At 44.6% G+C, this 17,470-nt stretch overlaps 1 protein-coding gene across 16 annotated transcripts in view; it reads left to right on the plus strand.

Annotated features, from left to right (window-relative positions):
- TANC2 (tetratricopeptide repeat, ankyrin repeat and coiled-coil containing 2) overlaps window positions 1-17,470 on the plus strand; it is a 157,589-nt gene that overhangs the window by 46,317 nt on the left and 93,802 nt on the right. For 8 of the 16 annotated variants that reach the window (XM_038163435.1, XM_038163438.1, XM_038163437.1 and 5 more), the window contains one exon: window positions 1,699-1,878. In XM_038163435.1, the coding sequence (XP_038019363.1) occupies window positions 1,699-1,878 (180 nt within the window). Of the gene's footprint in view, window positions 1-1,698; window positions 1,879-5,388; window positions 6,926-17,470 lie in introns of those variants that run through there. The other 8 variants (XM_038163443.1, XM_038163440.1, XM_038163445.1 and 5 more) reach the window with 2 other exon arrangements.

Consider the following 17,470-nt stretch of genomic DNA (forward strand, 5'->3'; position numbering starts at 1 on the left):
GCCTTTGAATTTTAAGAAGGAAAACTTTGCCCACCTATAATTACTTTTATTTTTATATAACATACTACCCTTGATTTTAAGTAGATTGATCAAAGACACTGGGAACTTGCACCATAATAACCAGTGAAATGCACATAGACTTGTAAATCTTTTCCAGACTTTAAGCTGCAGGAGATGCCCATGGTTTATGGGCAAAGTTAGCCTGAGGCAATTGAAACTATTTTTAAGAATCAAAATCATTGGTGGCAAGTCTGTTTTTTCGTGCCCGGTGCCAAATGTATTTTAAAAACCCATCATGGGTTGGCCTTTTGGACGCTGGTTTTGGCAGAGATGGTGGTTTGTCTTCCCTGACACTCCTGGTGAGCCTGGCCAGGCTGGCAGAGCCCGCAGAGAGCTCCTGGTAACTGGTGAGAGCTGAGCAAGCAGGGAGTGAGTTGTGTTTTGAACTGTCAAAACCAGTGAAGGTGTGAAGGGTGTTAGTGCTCATTTGGCGTTCATGTGAAGAGCCTTACAGAGCTGAGAGACATCCCTGATTGCTGGCACCAGGAATGGATGCATTTCAACCGCTGGTGCTGCAGCCCTCTAGAGCCCTTCGGGAAGTGGTCCAAGATTTTTGACAATTATTTCAACGCGGGTTTTTCTGCTGATTGTAAGCAATATAGTTGGGTTGTTCACATTGTACTTTGGGTATTGGGAGCACAGGTCGTCCATCATCTCCTCTGAAGTACCATGCATTTGAGGCTTCTTGCCCATCTCCCTTTCTGTCCAGCAAACATTTTCTCTTTTAAAAACACTCTCACAAGCCACTGAGAACAGCACAGCTATCCACTGGAAATCCAGTGAGGAGTGTCTTTATGGAGGGAAAACATCAGCACGCAATGAGAGCTAAAATCTATCTTGTAACAGAGAGACACAAGTCTGGCCTTCTAACATTATTGAAAAATTAGTGAACTGTTAATGATAACAGTTTGGGTTGGTTTTGCATATGAATTATTAGTTGTCTGGGTTAGGCTGTTCATCTTACTGACAAGAGTGGAGATCCAGGCATCCTTGACCCCAAGGTTTCCATATCTGCTGCTAATAGGAGGAACCTTACGGCTCCTGACTCTTGCTGATCTGAAGCACCTTCCCTTCACTGTTCATTAATATTGATTACAATTAGGGTCGAGTCCTTTTATTGTTCTCTCTTCACTTGTTCTCGTGCGATTCCGTGTATTCCGTTGTGGATGTGTAGTGATGCGACCCCACGTGGGCCTTGTGAGTCTCTTGGGAGAGTTGGAGCTGGTGGCTGTTTTTAGAGGCGTTTGTTCTTCATTTTGTTTGGGGTTTGTGGGGTTTTTTAGGCTAAAGGTTCTCCTGTTGAAATTTAATTTAGCTGGGAGTTTTTTTATTAGAAACCAACAATCTAAAAACTATGGTCATTATGTTGAAAACTGGTGACTCTAACACTCTTGAAAGACAAATTAGGAACATTGAAAGAATTTCTTCATGGTTCTGCTGTTCATCATACAGAGAAGGGTCCTGAGATGCTCTTTAACATTTCTTCAAGGGATGTGCCACGAGTGTGCAAAGGCAACAAGCAGCTGGCAAGCCAGCTCTGCACAGGGCTCCCTCCAGCCAGCCCTTTTGGAGTGACGGAAGCAGGATTCTTTCCCTTGCATTCTAACCTATTAATTTTTCTTTTCCTCTCCCCATCAGGCACCTCCACAGAGAACGACTGTGCTTTTGAACCTGACTACGCAATTCCGCCACTCCCAGTGACCGAAGGTATGCAGCACATTCGGATAATGGAGGGCATGTCCCGCTCCCTTCCATCCTCCCCCTTACTCACACATCAGTCTATCAGTGTTCGGCTCCAACCTGTGAAGAAGTTAACTGGTAAGGACTTAAATAAAGTTCACTGGGGCTTTTAAGGTCCGTTGGTGCAAAAAATCTGTAAGAAAAAAAAAAAGCTTTGAATGGTTTATGTGTGGAAGTCGTTTCCCTTGTTTGTTACAGCATCGGCTTCAGTCAAACCTGGGGATGGATTGGGTTTTTGTGTTGACAGAGAAATCTTTCTTTGCTGAAAAAGGTCTCTCTGGTTTACAAATATTCTCTCATTTTTGAGAAATTTCTATCAGAGTGTGTTTCAGTTCCAGTTTGTGTTGCTGTTATGCACAGTGGAAGCATTACAGTGATTTTAAAGAGGTTGATGCTTAAATTTTGAATGTTGAGAGAACATCAAAGAAATTATGAACTTCTATAGCTAAGTGATTTTCTTTTTTGGTTCATGCATATTTTTAGATACTGCTTTGTTTATCTAACCTGTCAGGACTGTGGTATGAATACCTAGAGATGATGCACTAGTGTGGTTTTCAAAAGCACTTGGAGTCCAACATCCATATAAAAGCCTGAAAAGAAGTATTTCTACTGGCAACAGTTTTTGAGAAACTCTCTTTTTGCCTGAAGTCTGACCCCCTCTGTGCCCAGCTTTATGGTCAGCCAAGGTCCTGTGCTTGTGCTGAGGGAAATCTCAAAAAAGAGTTTTTCTGGAATATAATCTGATCTGTGTGTACAAAAGGGAGCTTTGACGCACTTGGTGCCTTTTGTTTCCTCTGCCCTCTGGTGAAAGGAGAACTTGGAAAGGCTGGGGGAGAGAGATTCTGTTCCTATCATAATTCCATGTCTGCAGAGTGGTTGGTGAGGGGCTGGGAACCTCACCCTTATGGGACTCTCACCCTTATGGTACATAAAAATCTTTATCTTTCAAATTTTGTTTTTTTAAATAAAAATCTATGTCCTAGGACCATTTACTAGATACTCAGAGCAGTCTTCCAGTATGTGAAGGAGCCTACAGCCAAAGAGGGACTTTCTGTTGGGAACTGGAGCGGCAGGACAGGGGGAAACTGGGTTCAGACTGCCAGAGGGGAGATTTAGATTGGATATGTGGAAGAAATTCCTGGCTGTGGGGGTGGTGAGGCCCTGGCACAGGTGCCCAGAGAAGCTGTGGCTGCCCCTGGATCCCTGGAAGTGTCCAAAACCAGGTTGAACAGGGCTTGGAGTACCCTGGGACAGTGGAAGATGTCCCTGCCCATGGCAAGGCGTGGGCTTTAATGTCCTTTCCAACCCAAACCATCCCATAACTCTATGATAATATAATCTTTAAAAATTCTTAATCTGTCTGATTTTAACCAAGGCAGCTTTTCATCCCCACAAAAGTTAAAAATGTCCATTTTTGGTAAAAAGCCTCAGGAACACATTCCACAGAGTGAGAGTTTTCTACCCAGAGGAGCTAAGGTCACTCGCTCACATCTTGGTATCTGGGTTTGCTGGATCTGAAGCCTTGGCTGGGTTCAGAGGGTGATAAATATTCCATGTGGGTGCCATTTCCACTCTGCTGAATAGTCTGGTGATTAAGAAAAACTAAGATCGTTGTCACTCTGAGGGGTGAAGTAATAGCCAGCATAAGTAATCAGTTCTCCCCCTCCTGCCTGTGCCACCTCTTCTTTAGCACTGAAAGATACTTAAAAGATACTTAAATCAGCACATTCAAGCTCAGTTTGTGTTATTTAATTCTTCTTCTTTTTTTTTTTTTTTAATAGTGGCTTTATTAACAAAAAATAATGTGAAAAATATGTAATAAAGGGGAAAGAAAACTCCCCACCCTCCCAGCCCAGGTAAAGTAGTGGAAGACACCATTTTGGTTTGTGTCTGCAATAAAACTTTCACCTCAAAGTTACCGTGCTTGCTGCACAAAGAGCAACTGCTGTTGAAACAATGGGCTTAAATATTCTGCTGTACATCAGGGGTGTGTTATTGCTGACTCAAAGCCATAACTGGGATGAAAATAATGCAGGTGCTCTGTATACCTGCCTCGAGGACAGCAGTGCTTTCCAGGAGGGTGCTCAGGGATGAATGTATGTGAGTGCTTTTGGGGATCAATGCCAAAAATACATGCATTAGGTTAATAAAGGAGATGCTGGGCTGAAAGACTCAGCTCATGACGTTTTATTCCACTCCTGTGGAACCCACCATGTGCAGAGGGTTTGCACAAAGCCCTGTGCTGCATCCCACTCCTCCTCCTCCTCCTCCTCCTCCTCCTCAGGAAGGAGTGTTCATTTACATATTGTACATTTATATGCGCAGGGATAATTTTATTCATCACTGTACTTGGCTATTGCTATTTTTTCTGTTGAATGACAGATTGCAAGCGTTGGGATTCTCTTAGAAAGAGCATGTGTGTGAGTGCCTGAGAGGAGGGGAGAATATTAGCGAGAAATTCAGGAAAGAAATCATGTTTTTCTAACAAAAACCTGGTCTGGATGTTTGGGTTTGGATTCTCAGAGGCCTTACCCTGCTGTATCCAGTGTGAATTAGCTGCTTCAGTGTCTTCAAAGGCATGGGCCTGGGGAGCTGGTTTCATTACAGATCCTCTCTTTGAGAGCGTTCCTCCCTTGTGTTTGGGGAATGTGGGAACTTTCCCTAAGAACAGAGTTCATAGAAGTCACTAGGAATATTCCTATAAATCAGTGGGTTCAGGCAGTTGATAGCAGCCTCTTTCCTGAAGAAGATGTATATTTTTTTCACTAGATCCTTCAGAGATGTCGAGAGAAGGGCTAAACAGGATGGAGACTTGCTCTTCCCAGTGATGCCAGTGAGGATCCACCACTGTGGTTCTCAACACCCTCTAGGTCCATCTGGGCTGGGGACCTCAGCACACAACATTTTCTGTGCCACCATCACACATGTCATTTGTAGTGCTGGGGTCTTGTCTTCTCCCCATCCCTCATGGGATACCCTTGCATCTCTTGGGAGTAGCCACGAGGAATGTGACATCTCCCTTCTCTAAATCTTCAGCAAATGGTTCAATATTCTTTGATGTTAACTGACATTGTGGGGCTAAAAAGCTCAGATCTCTCTACTTGAAAACTTTCTTGTTTCTTGTTTAGTGGTGATAAACCCAGATTAATGACTGCAGCCCCCAGGACCACACGTTCTCTCCAAATTGTTGTACCAGCTCAGCTGGGTGGGAGCGTGAGAGATGATGAGGCACAGCTTCAGGGGTGGGAGTGCTGGGGGGAAGCTGTCAGTGCTGGCACATGTGGGAAGTGGTGAAGTCACTACTCCTGGAAGCGCTCAAAAAGTGTGTGGCTCTGGCACTTGCTTGCACGGTTCAGTGTGGAACGTGATGGTGTTGCAAGGTTGATGGTTGGATTTGGTCATCTTCAAGGTCTCTTCCAACCATAGCAGTGATTCTGTGATGTGAGCGTGGGCAGGCCCTGGCACAGGTGCCCAGAGCAGCTGTGGCTGCCCCTGGATCCCTGGCAGTGCCCAAGGCCAGGCAGGACAGGGCTTGGAGCAGCCTGGGGCAGTGGGAAGTGTCCCTGCCCATGGGCACAGCAGTGACAACTGGCTGATCTTTAATGTCCCTTCCAGCTCAGGCCATTCTGGGATTCTGTGTTTCAAAATAAAATAAATCACCAATGGGAAGGATTTCTGACAAAGTTTCAGCTGCTGAGCCCAGGCCCCAGCCCTGCTGGGTTGACAGTGGCCTCTCTCTCCCTCACTGTGTATTGTTTGTTTGAGCACGTGCATTAAGTGAAAAGCAGCTGATGATGGTTCTGGTAAATAATGTCTTTTTCCCCAGTGTTGCCCATGGAATACAAACCTTGGCCTTGCCCACAGCTTGTGACAGCAGGTGTGTGTGAGCTGCCTTTCCCTGCTCTGCCATACCTGAAGGTGCTTTGGGGGCTCTGCCAGCCTCCCTTGCCCAGCAGTGCCTGGGTTATGGGTTAATTTGGGAATGTTCTCCTGTCTCTAGGAGGCCTGGCAGGATCTGTGTTGGTGGCAGTGCTGCTCAGGCACTCAGCCACCGGATGGTGCTGCAGTTTGGCTCATCTCAGCCTGGCTCTGCGAGGACAGAGCTCCTCACCTGAGTGGGGCTGTGCCTACCTGTGGGTACTCTGTTTTCACAGATGTTAGTTTGGGTCCTTACTAGTGTCGAGCCATTTAATAATTTCAATTACTTCAGTTCCAGTTATTTGCACAGACTGCAGCATCATGTTGTTTTGGTGCAGCCCTGCTGATGCAAACGTGTCTGGGCTGGATGTGCTCCTGTCTGAAATCTGTGCCCACCGCTTCAGTGTGAACAATGAAACCCATCCCCAACCAAGGGGGTGCTGCAGCTTTAAAGTATCCTAGGGCTTAGAGCCTTTTAGTATAAATTGTTCCCAGAATCCATGTCACAACTCCTAATATGGTGCTGCCTTTTTTTCTTTTCCTCTTAGTTGCCATGACAACAGCAGCACTGCGCCATTCATCAGCTCTGGTCCTGGGCTGCATCACCAGCCCCTCGGCTTACTCCCAAATATTCGGGAGAGCATCCATGAGTCAGTCACTCTGGTCTCCTGATCCATTATTTCCCTGTTCTTTTCAGCAGTTTGCTCTAGGAAAAGAGCAAATTAAGCTGCACCAGAGAAAGAAACTGTAAAAATCCTTCCTTTTCCCCCCAGGGGAGGCGTAGAGGCTGCATTTGCTGCAGCGTTCGGGTAGGAATGAAAGCAGCTCTGTAACACTGGGAGACTTGACGAAGAGGGAAGGCTGTGTGTCCATGTAAGCTTCTCTGGAATCCTGCCGGAGCTCTGGAATCCTGCTGGAGCTCTGGAATCCTGCTGGAGCTGGCTTCCTGGCACCCAGAGGATGTGCAGGTGATGCCTGTAGGAGCAGCGAGCGCCGCAGGGAGACGGTGCCTGTGCTTTTGGGAACAGAGCTTGACATCAGCGGCGGGAGGTGTCACCTGTAACATCACCCTGACGTGGGGAGCAGCAGGATGGAGCCAGCACTGGGGAGAGGGAGGGATCAGAGGAGGATCTGTGCCAGAGTGCTCTCCAGGCAGCGGTACCCCTGAATCCCCAGCCTGGCTGATGGGGAGAGCAAGCAAAGCCCTGTGAGTATTTGGACAATTTGTCGTGCACTGTCTTTGGTTGGGATTGTGCTGGGCATTGCTCAGCCTCCTCTAACTGCAGAAAATCAATGTACAATAAGGGATTGTGGGGCTCCTAGTTGGTAAGGAAGCCATTACTAGGAGGGAGTTAGTGTCAGATAGAGTGATGCTGCTGGTGGTTATTTGTGTTTTAGTTGTTGCAATCGTTTTTACATAATCTGAGCTTGTCACCTCCTTGCTCAGATGTGCAGAATTTCTCATATGAAACATAAAATGAATGCAATGAAAAAATTTGATTTCTGAGCATTGCTGAACTAGAACTGCTGAGGAGAGACTTGAAAATGCTACAGACACCAAGTCGCTTGTTTTCAAAATGTTAGAACAATGGGATTGAGATAATGTTTTCCTTTTGTGTTCTGAAATGACCACAAAATTCGATTTGAGTGGATTATAAAACTCCTTTGTGCTGAGGGAAAGAAATATTTGCTTTTCACTGAAAGAGTGAGCTTCTAGAAATAAAAGTAAATAAACAATCATTACCAAGGTAGAATTTCAGGAGAAGCTGTTGGAGCGCCTGATGCTCATGTTGAAGCTAATTTTTGAAGGATATTGTGCTTGAAATTGTTGGTGTCAGGAGAGACTTTGCTCTTTTTTAAAGTATTTTTATCCCGTAGTGTTTGCAGTAGGCTTACATTTCTTTTCATTGAAATCTCTGTCATGCTGTCAGCATGACACTGATCTGAAATTCCTGTTCCTGTGTAGGAGTGCAGGTTGGGTGGGAGGCCCACCCCGTGTCTCAGGATGCATAGCAGTGCCAAGGCCCCAGTTACCTGCAAAGTGCCATTAGATTTCAGGTTCTAGGTGTAAAATGTTTTTTTTCTGGGCATAATTAATTTTCTGTTGAAGTTTCCCTGATCCCCTGCATTCTCTGTCTGCCTAGGGGTTTCATGAGTAGAAAACTTGTGTTTTGTCAGAATAACTGAGTTGTCCCTTTTTAAAAAAATGACCTAAAATACACACAACTTTTCATTGTGGTTTGGCCATCTGGATTTTCCGTCCTGTTCTATGCTCTTAATGTGGCAAATCCTGATGTCTCAGGAAGAATTTCTTCATGGAAAGGGTGGTCAGGCACGGGAAGGAGCTGCTCAGGGTGGTGGGGGAGTCCCTGTCCCTGGAGGTGTCCAAGGAATAAGTGGATGTGGCACTCAGTGCTCTGGACTGGTGGCAAGATGAGGGTCAGGCACAGGTTGGACTTGATGATCTTGGAGGTCTTTTCCAGCCTCGGTGGTTCTGGGGTTGTGTCTCCAGCAACGAAACCTGCTGGAGAAGGAGGATCCTCGTTCAGTTACAGTAACATATGCCGAGTGTATTTTTCCTGGTGTGTCAGTTCTTACTATCCATTTTTGGGATTCTTCATCCATTATTTTGGGACTCGGGATTTGTTTTGACAGGCACATACTCAAATGGAAATCATTTGGGCTTGCAGAGATGAAACAGGTGGGTGAATGTGTCCCTGTGTACTCACAGATGGACTTTTATCTCTATTAAACCAATGTAAGTCTTTGTGGGAAATGAGAAAATTTCTGATTAAATTTTTTTTGGAGCTCCAAAACTGTCCCTGAAATTTATGCAGATAAGTAGTGTGTCTGTTTGTAATTTTTGGAATTAAACCAAATCCTGTGTTCAAGGGTTTTTGTTTGTTGGAGACCTGTCAGACTCACGACATTTCTGCATTAATTTCAGGATAGTTCGGATGTAACTTTTATTTTCTTAAATAAAGGGAAGGGAAAAACTGGCATATCATATTTGTTGGCTTTTGAAAGACACTTACCAGTTCTAGCATGGATTTTCCTCAGTGCTGTTTTCAAGACAAGCCCTATCTGTCTCATTTTGACACCCAACTGTCTTTCATTTTGACAGAGCAGAAACTGCAGTAGGGATACGCAGAAGATCCCATGTTTTTCCCTTGGTGCTGGTGTGAGGGTGTTGCAGAATGTTTAGAATTTGCTCTTCCCAAGGGTATTTTTATTTGCATCAAGGCTGTTGGACTGCTCAGCCTTGCAGAGGATGTGGTAAACATGTCATCACAGCACTGGAGCTGGGAAAAGGTGATAATAGCTCTGCATTTCAGATACTTGTGTAGATGCTTAAACAGAGGGAGAACCCCAAAAGTTTCTCTAGTGAAGATAGTGTTTAAAAGGCAAAAAAATTGCCTTTTAACTCCATGGGTTTTCAGACGCTCAGAGAGAGAAATTGTCCTTATTTCACACTGGGGCTGCACAAAATGGAGCATCTGTCACAATTACACTTCTGGTGTGTGAGAATTCTTAATTTTTAGACATAGCTAAGAGGTTTCTATAGCAAGAGGAGGTGGTGTGGAAAGCCTCCTGTGGAGTTAAATCAGGCCATCACTCTTCCCTGGGCTACGTCTTTCCTCCTACTCCTGGAACGTGCCTTCAGAGGTGTCCTGTGCACTTGAGAGCAGAAAGGCATTCACAGGATACACTCGTGTGGAATAAGCCCTTGCATTCTCCTGGGCTACTTGTTTTCTAAGGAAAAGGCCTTGTCTCCAGCTGGGCACGTTCTTTGGTCCTCTCCTGCTTCTGTCACAACAGGACAGCCTGTTTTGGAAACTTCTTCCTGTGTGAAGAAGGAATGACCACACTGAGGTGTTGGGTTGAGTCACTTGCCCAAAGATTGAGCGTTACTTTTTTGCAGAAGTTAATTTCTGATGTGATTTGTACCTGGCTGGCTCTAACCACGCGGGAAACCTTGATCAGGTTCAGTTAAACTCATGGTCTTATCACCGAGTTTGGGATGATGCCACGCACGAGATGTTCCAGCACAACTTGAACAGGGTCCTGGTGGGGTCGTTGCAGGGTCACACGCCAAGTTTTCATCACAGATCCCCCGAGTGATGCTCAAACCATACAGGAGGTTGAGGACTGAGCTGGATCTTTGGCTCTGAGCCGTTGCTTTGGCACTTCTCTTTCCTTGCTCTGTGGTGATTTTCCTGGAGTAGCTGTTGATGCTCAGTAATTCCTAGATAGCTTGGAGCTAGATACATTTCCTAGATTCCTAGATAGAGGAGCTGCAAGAAAGATGGAGAAGGAGTTTCTACCAAGGCTTGTGGTGGCAGAATAAGGGGGAATGGCTTTAAACTGGCAGAGGGTAGGTTTGGATTGGATATTAGGAAGATATCCCTCCCTGCAGTGGTGGTCAGGTCCTGGCACAGGGTGCCCAGAGCAGCTGTGGCTGCCCCATCCTTGACAGTGTCCAAGGCCAGGTTGGACAGGGCTGGGACCAACCTGGGATAGTGGAAGATGTCCCCACCCCTCTGATTGTGGTGGAAGGCTTAAACTTGAAATTTCTACAAGCATTTCCTCTGCAGAGATGAAGGCAGGATTAGGACAGAACAGGTTTTATCCCTGTTATGCTTTTCTTTTTTATCTTCTCAGCCATGGAAGTGAGTAGGTGTAAGTGAGAAAGTGGTTTTTAGAAGGGAAGTCACCAGATGGGTGTGTTTCTGTCAGTAAATGGTCCTGGCCCTGTTGCGTGTCATGGCTGTTGCCCTTTCAGCTTGGAAAGGGGCCCTGCGAGTGCTGCCTTCCCATTATTTACATTTTAGTGTCCCCTGGTCCTGGGACGTTGGTGGTGTCACAGGATTCGTGTGCACCAGAGCCTCAGAGAAGTTTTGGGTCTTAAATCCGCTCATGATGAGGAGCATGGCACTCCTGTGTCAGTGACAGTCTGCTTCAACCATCTGTGTTCACACAAATAATCCCATGGTTATTAGATATTTCAATTAAATCCTTGAGGCATGCCATGTGTCCTTGTCCCTGCTCCTCTGTGGAAGGAAAGGATGATGAGCAGTCATCACTCCTTAAAGCAGAAAATTCTAACAGCTCCTTTAATTTTGCAAGGAAATGAAGAATTGGAAAAGCAAATAAATTACTGAAAACCGCAGATGGCTGAATTAGAAATTTTCTAAGGTAAAACCCACCTTGTAAATGCAGCATAATGCAGTTTTTCAAGTGTTAACAAACAAGTTCAGCTAATTCAGGCTTGTGCCTTGCCAGATAAGCAGCTTCATTTTAAGGATAGAATATTCTGTGATGCTGCTACCAGTGGAGCAATAGGGATCCTAAATCCAGTTTCATATGAATAGAAGAATTTTGCATATGTGTCAATGTAATTACAGCTCTGGTGCTATCAACTAACCCAACTAAATTAGTTTTAGCATCACAAAATTTGAATGGCTTGCCCAGAAATAAAATTACCTTAGCTGTTCTTAATCTCTTGCCTTTATTTGAAAATGCTGTTATCAAGGAGTGAATTTATTTGGGCTTGTAGCTGTGTAGTCCTGATCATAAGCAGTGGTTTATACGGTGAACAGGATCCAGTCTCTCACATGCTCTAACTTGGGATTACTTGGGCTGTGAATGGTCAGATTTTTTACAGTTTACTCTTCTCTCTTTTATGGTTACAATATCTTGGTTAGATCTTAAGGATATGGTGGGACAATGAATGAGATTCTGTTTATGTGCAGCTTAGGCTTACTGCTGGCCTTTGCCCTGCCCCTCCTGTTCCAATTTAATTTGCTGGTATAATTTGATACCTACCTTTGATCATTCTTGGCTCCTCGTAAAATAGTTCAGCGGCGCTCTTGCAGTGCTGTCTAGAGTGCTTTTGTTATTCTTTTTCAGTTCCTTTCCAAACCCCTCGTGCAGGTTTTAATTTTTTACTGCTCTAATGACAGAGAATCAGAGCAGTGGGTACCCAGTGTGTGGGTACAGGCACTGCAAAGTCGGGATGGCAGAGCTTTGTCTGGCCAGGTAGAGCAGGCCAGGAAAGCAAACTGGGCTGAGCATGAGGTGGCCAAGGGTGCTGAATTACTTCTCTGCTGGATAACTGCTCATTTATAACCCTCCTAGCACCAGGCAGCTGACAGGTGGTGGTTGTGGCAATGAGTGCTAAAAAGGGCTTGGAGGGAGCTCTGGGAAGCTGCAGGCCCTTTGGCCTGGTGTGTATGTGGAACATGTCAATAGGAGGAGGTCTGGAGGGCAGAGTTAATCACAGAGTCACAGAATGGTTTGGGTTGGAAAGGACCTGAACGGGAATCCAGTTCCACCCCTGCCATGGGCTGGGATACCTTCCTGCATACACTTCTCAGTGGAAAGAAAGGTGGAGAGAATCACAGAGGTGCAGAATGGTTTGGGTAAGAAGGGACCCTAAAGCTGTTCTAGAAGAGCTGAAACACTAGGGAGATAATCTGCATTTCAGAACTGTTTGCACTTCACTTGCTCTTTTCTTCCATGGGAAGAATCATCAGTTAAAAATATTTTCTCTTTTTCTAGTGCCTTGAGTTAAATTAAGCTTTGTCGATGTCCAGAAAGGATTTGACTGCCATGTTCAGCATAGACCATTTTGAAAAGCCCCTTGGTGGGGACACAGTGGCACTGGGCAGCTTTCCCTGAGCTTTGTCAGCTTCGTGCAAGAGAGAGGGAAATGTGTTTGCTTCAGTAGATGCTTAATTAGTTTTTGATTTCTGTCAGCTTGAAAGTTTAGCTTGAAATCTGAGCATTGTTAGAAATTGGTGTAACAGGTTCTTTCTAACCAGTGAATTACCAGGGTTGCCTATAATTTGATTAAAGTGACAGAACTCTTTGCTGCTCTCTATAGACTAAATGTCCTTTATAGTACATCCAGGTCCTTTTTGGACATTTTTCCTCATTTTTAGTGCCAGTGTCATCTGAGTCACTGAACTACAGAAAGAACTCCAGGATAGTAGGAGACTCAATGGGAATAATGCAATTCAGCACTTGTGTTTTGTAGTATTCTCCTCTCATCTGTTTTAAATTTAACATTTAATGAAATAAAACTGCTGGGGAAAGGGATAGAGGGGTTGAGGAATTCTTTCCCCTCCAGCTCTGCCCTGTTTCTGTCATTTGGGAGGATCTTTGGGGTATTTGAGCAGATCTTACATAGGCTTAAAATACTGATGACGTGGTCATCCCGCAGTCCCAGCTCTCCAGTCTCTCTATTTATATATTTTTTTAGTGCAAACAAAGTCTGAAACTTCAAGAGTGACTGCAACAGAAATTTATTCCTTGTTTTCATAACAAGCTGACTTAGAAAGCTGGAGCACGTGGTGCTGCCTTCCTTTCTCTGCTTTCATCTCCCTTGTCTCATGCACAGGGTTCTACCTTGAGTCACAGATGAGGAATTTCTGCTAAAAAAGGCAATTCTGAGAGGCTTCAGAAGATGCTGAAAAGAAGGATTTTCGATGGGAAATGACATGGAGAAGTGTACAGTGTGCCACAGCTCCAAGGAGTCAAAATGACTTGATAAGTTGGGATGGGAAGAGGAAAGTTCCATCCCCTCCTGCTGCCATGTCTGTGTATTAATTAAATAACTGATTTCTCCTCAAAGCTATCCCCTACATGGACAAAGACTTGTTGGCAGCTCATGTTGGATGAAAGCCTTACCTAGGGGGAAAGTTGAGGGTGTGTTTTTCTTCCTGGGATCAATAATAGGAGCAGCTTTCTTCCTGAGGCTTGCCAGAGTATTCCAGGGAGCGTCTGCTCAGGAGATTGACACTGGGATGCTCCAAAACGAAGCCCTTTGGGCTGAGCTGGGGGAGGGGACTTTGCTGGCTGCTGTCTCCAGCAGTGGTGTGATGGAAAAACAACTGTTCCACTTCTCTGAATGACAGAAAATGGTTTCTAAGAATGAGCAAAATGGAAATTGAGCTGAATTCCTTTTGGAAGCACAGACTACGGCCAGGTTAGTATTTTAGGAGGAATTCTTTTCTCTCTGAATATATACATGTGTTGTAAGCATCATTGTCTTGCCATTACTGAACGCTTCAGGCAGAAAGCTGTATTATTTTATTCTACATATATTTAAAATTCATACAAGCCTTTTCAAAACGGGGTGATTTTCTCCCTTGAACATTGATTAGGGATGTCTATTCAGACAGAAGACCATTTTGATCAATTATTTAGGAGGGTTTGTAATAATTTTGTTGAGATGGGAAATAATTTGATTTAATTATACTTTTTCAGAAGACTCATTCCTTTTTGAGGTCACTGAAGGTATTCTTGCTGTGCCTTGTTCATCTGGAGAGAGACAGAGAGGAGGAAAGAATGTTCCAAGAGGTCTCTGTGGTCCCATGGGATTGCAGAATCCACTGCTTTAGAGAAGGTTATTCCTCAGTTTTTCAAAGGAAAAATAAATTTCAGGGGCAGAAATAGGCAAAACCTTTGTGTTACAGACATCTGCAGTTCAAAGAAGAACTTCTACATTAATGCAGTTGCTTTTTTGAGCTCTCCTTTCCCATTGCTGTCCTGCTATCACCAGCTTGCTGAACTCTCTTCCTGCTTTTATTTATTCTTTTCCTCTTTCCACCTATGTTTCCTTCAATTTTCTTGTTTCAGGGCCTTATCTCCTAAGCTAAACACGTTTTCTGAAAGTTTTGGAACAAGCATGATGTTTCCAGACAACACATTGTTCTCACCACTTTTCTGTGCTGCCCTGCCCTCACTGCTGTGATAATGTGGGATGAGAGGAGAGAGGCTGGGGAATGTAATTTAAAAAGCTTTTATAGTCTCATATAATAGAAGAGGAAAAAGCTGTTACACAATGGATTCTATAAAATAATGCTGAATTATGTAAAGAGGATGTTAACCTTCATTGTATGTATTGTCACTGGTTTAATTTGAATTTTTTTTTTAAATGTACCTAAAAATCCTTATTACACACAGCTGGTATATTATTTCTTCTGGTTTCCCAGAGAAGCTGTGGCTGCCCCATCCCTGGAAATGTTCATGGCTGGCTTGGATGGAGCTTGGAACAAGCTGGCCTAGTGGAAGGTGTCCCTCCCTGTGACAGGGAGTGGGACTGGATGATTTTTTTAAGGTCTTTTCTAACCCAAACCATTCTAGGGTTCCAGGATTAGTGCCACAGCAAAAATAATCATGTGGTCTGTAATTTCCTCTTTCTGTTTCGTACCTCAGCCAAATAAAGGGTCCTTTGGGCCAGAGGAAGGAGCAGAGCTTCATCACCCCTGTGCTGGCTTTTGTGCAGCTGTGCTGGATGTGACAGTTATTTGTTCCAGGAGCTCCGTGGATCAATAACTCTGCAGCACTAAAAACATTTCAGTTCGAGGGAGACTTCAATAAAGTCAGCTCTGCTCAGCACTGCAGAGCTGCTGGGACACCTCCAAACATGAGTCAGGCTCTGGCATGAGTGAAAGATGGGAATGGAGGATGCACCGAGCACCCACTTTTCCTCTCTTTAGTTTGCTCCCTGTTTTTAAAGAGAGTCTTAAAAAGTCAGGCTGCTGACATTGCAGTTACTGATGAAATCCTTTCCCTATTGTTAGTCTGTCACAGAATCCCTGCTTTGGGTGGGAAGGGACCTTAAAACACATCTGGTCCCATCTCCTGCCACGGCAGGGACACCTTCCACTGTCCCAGGCTGCTCCAAGCCCTGCCCAGCCTGGCCAGGGACACTTCAGGGATCCAGGGGCAGCCACAGCTGCTGTGGGCACCCAGTGCCCACTCCCATAAGGAACAGACTTTGTCTCCACTGGAAGACAGACAGCCTGCTGCAGAAAGTGCCATAAATGAGCCAGTTAATTGAATTTTCTGATTGCTGGCCCTGTTTTGCATTACATGGTTAATTCCTACCCCGGAATAAGCATCACTTTCCTCGTGCAGGAAGAGTTGCTGGCAAAGTCAAATGAGAATTTTATTCTCATCGACAGAAGGATTTTCAGTTTTGTTTTGCTGGCCTGGACACCAGTGGGGAGTAATCTCACTAAGAACTGCAGCACTGGCCCCAGAAATGTGCAGTATTGGTTTGGAAGAACGTCTCAGCCATTGAAACTGAAGTTCCTTCTTCTGTAGCAGCAGGTCAGGTCCTGTGTGATGCAAACGTGTTTGTCATCAAGGCACTGGGCACAGGGCTGGCCTGTGAGCTGGACACAGATCATGGGCTGCAGCCACCAGCTCCTGGGCTGTCATCTGGTGACAGGAACACGGTTGTGACTTTAGGCTCCATGTCATCAGTGTGCTTTTCTGAATTAAATGCTAGTTTTGCAGTTCTAGAAAGCCAGCTTTGCTAGTGACTGCCACCTTTACTCAATCTATTACATTTTTATAACTGGTTATTGCAGACATCCTTTTTCCTGGTGTTCGTGGAAGATGTAATTTTCTGTGCTCAGAAAAACTCCAGTTGTGTAACATGAAGGGCTGTTTTCATGCTGTTTAACACCTGGAGTTGGTCAGTTTCATACAGAAAATCCTTACAGGAATAGGAGGCTTAAAGGACTGAGCAGGTACAGAATACTTCAAATAATTGTTTCATGCTTTTGTTAGTTTCTATAATTTGTGCCAGAAGCTCATCCCATGACTGTGATCACAAGATTTGCCTTTGCTCTCAGGAAGGGGTTCAGGACCGAGGCAAACCGTTGTGCCCTGAAAAGCCACTTCTGTAAAAAGATCAGTGTTATCCATTAACATTTGGCTGTAGAGTGTCAAACCAGATTTCAGAGTTTATGATATTTCCATTTATTTATTCGGTTGAAGACTAATGCCCAAATCTGAACCTGTCAGGATAATCTTCATTTGAACATGAAGTCAGGGGTGCTCAATTCTTGAATGTGAAAATCCTCCTTTCCTGTAATTGGGTTATGGGTGAGTTAGGAGGAGTTTTTGTCTTTTCCACACTCAGGGTGTTTGTAATAACAGAAAGTCTTCCTTCTGTGGTTTTTCCCCACCTGTATTTACATGGACAGGGTTGTATTGACTGGAGCATTTTAAAGTAAACTGTTGTCTGTGAGTCATGGTGACGTGCTGTGTCTTGGCTGGTGGAAGTGTGTTTTTAAGGCTCAAGTTGTGCTTTTGAGGGAACAGAAACATAATAAAATAGATGCCAGGCCGGGCTGGACAGTGCTCTGAGCAACCTGGTGTAGTGGAAGGTATCCCCTGCCCAGTTCCAGGGAGTGGAACTGAATGAGCTTTAAATTCCCTTCCAGCACACCCCAGTCTGTGATTTCGTGATGCTGTGAAATGTATTAAAATTATGTGTATGGCTGAACTTGCAGTATATGGAGATTTCACCTCATTGGTGATAGGATGTTCTTTATTGCCCTCAAAAGAAAAAATGGTTCATCAGTTTGTTGGATGCAGGATCCACATCTGCTGTCATCAGTGGAGAAGGCAGGAATTAGTGGGGCAATGGGCACCTCAGTGAGGAGTAAAAGAGATCCAGAGTAAACGTAGAAATAAAACCCAATGGAATGGGAGATCAATTCCTTCCTTACAGGTGAGAGGCAAACTGTTCAGTGCTGATGTGTCAAAACGTGCAGGTCCTGCATCTTCCACAGACCCGTGTGTCCACACAGCAAGGGGGGCAGTAATCACATTGCCCTCTCTGTGTTTATTTAAATTCTCCCTCCTCTTTTTAAAAAGACTTTTTAGTGCAAAACCTTCTAGTGACAATCCCATCAGTCATTAACATTTCTTGGACTGTGAAAATTCT

This window comes from Motacilla alba, chromosome 27 (assembly GCF_015832195.1).
Source record: "Motacilla alba alba isolate MOTALB_02 chromosome 27, Motacilla_alba_V1.0_pri, whole genome shotgun sequence".
NCBI lineage: Eukaryota > Metazoa > Chordata > Aves > Passeriformes > Motacillidae > Motacilla > Motacilla alba.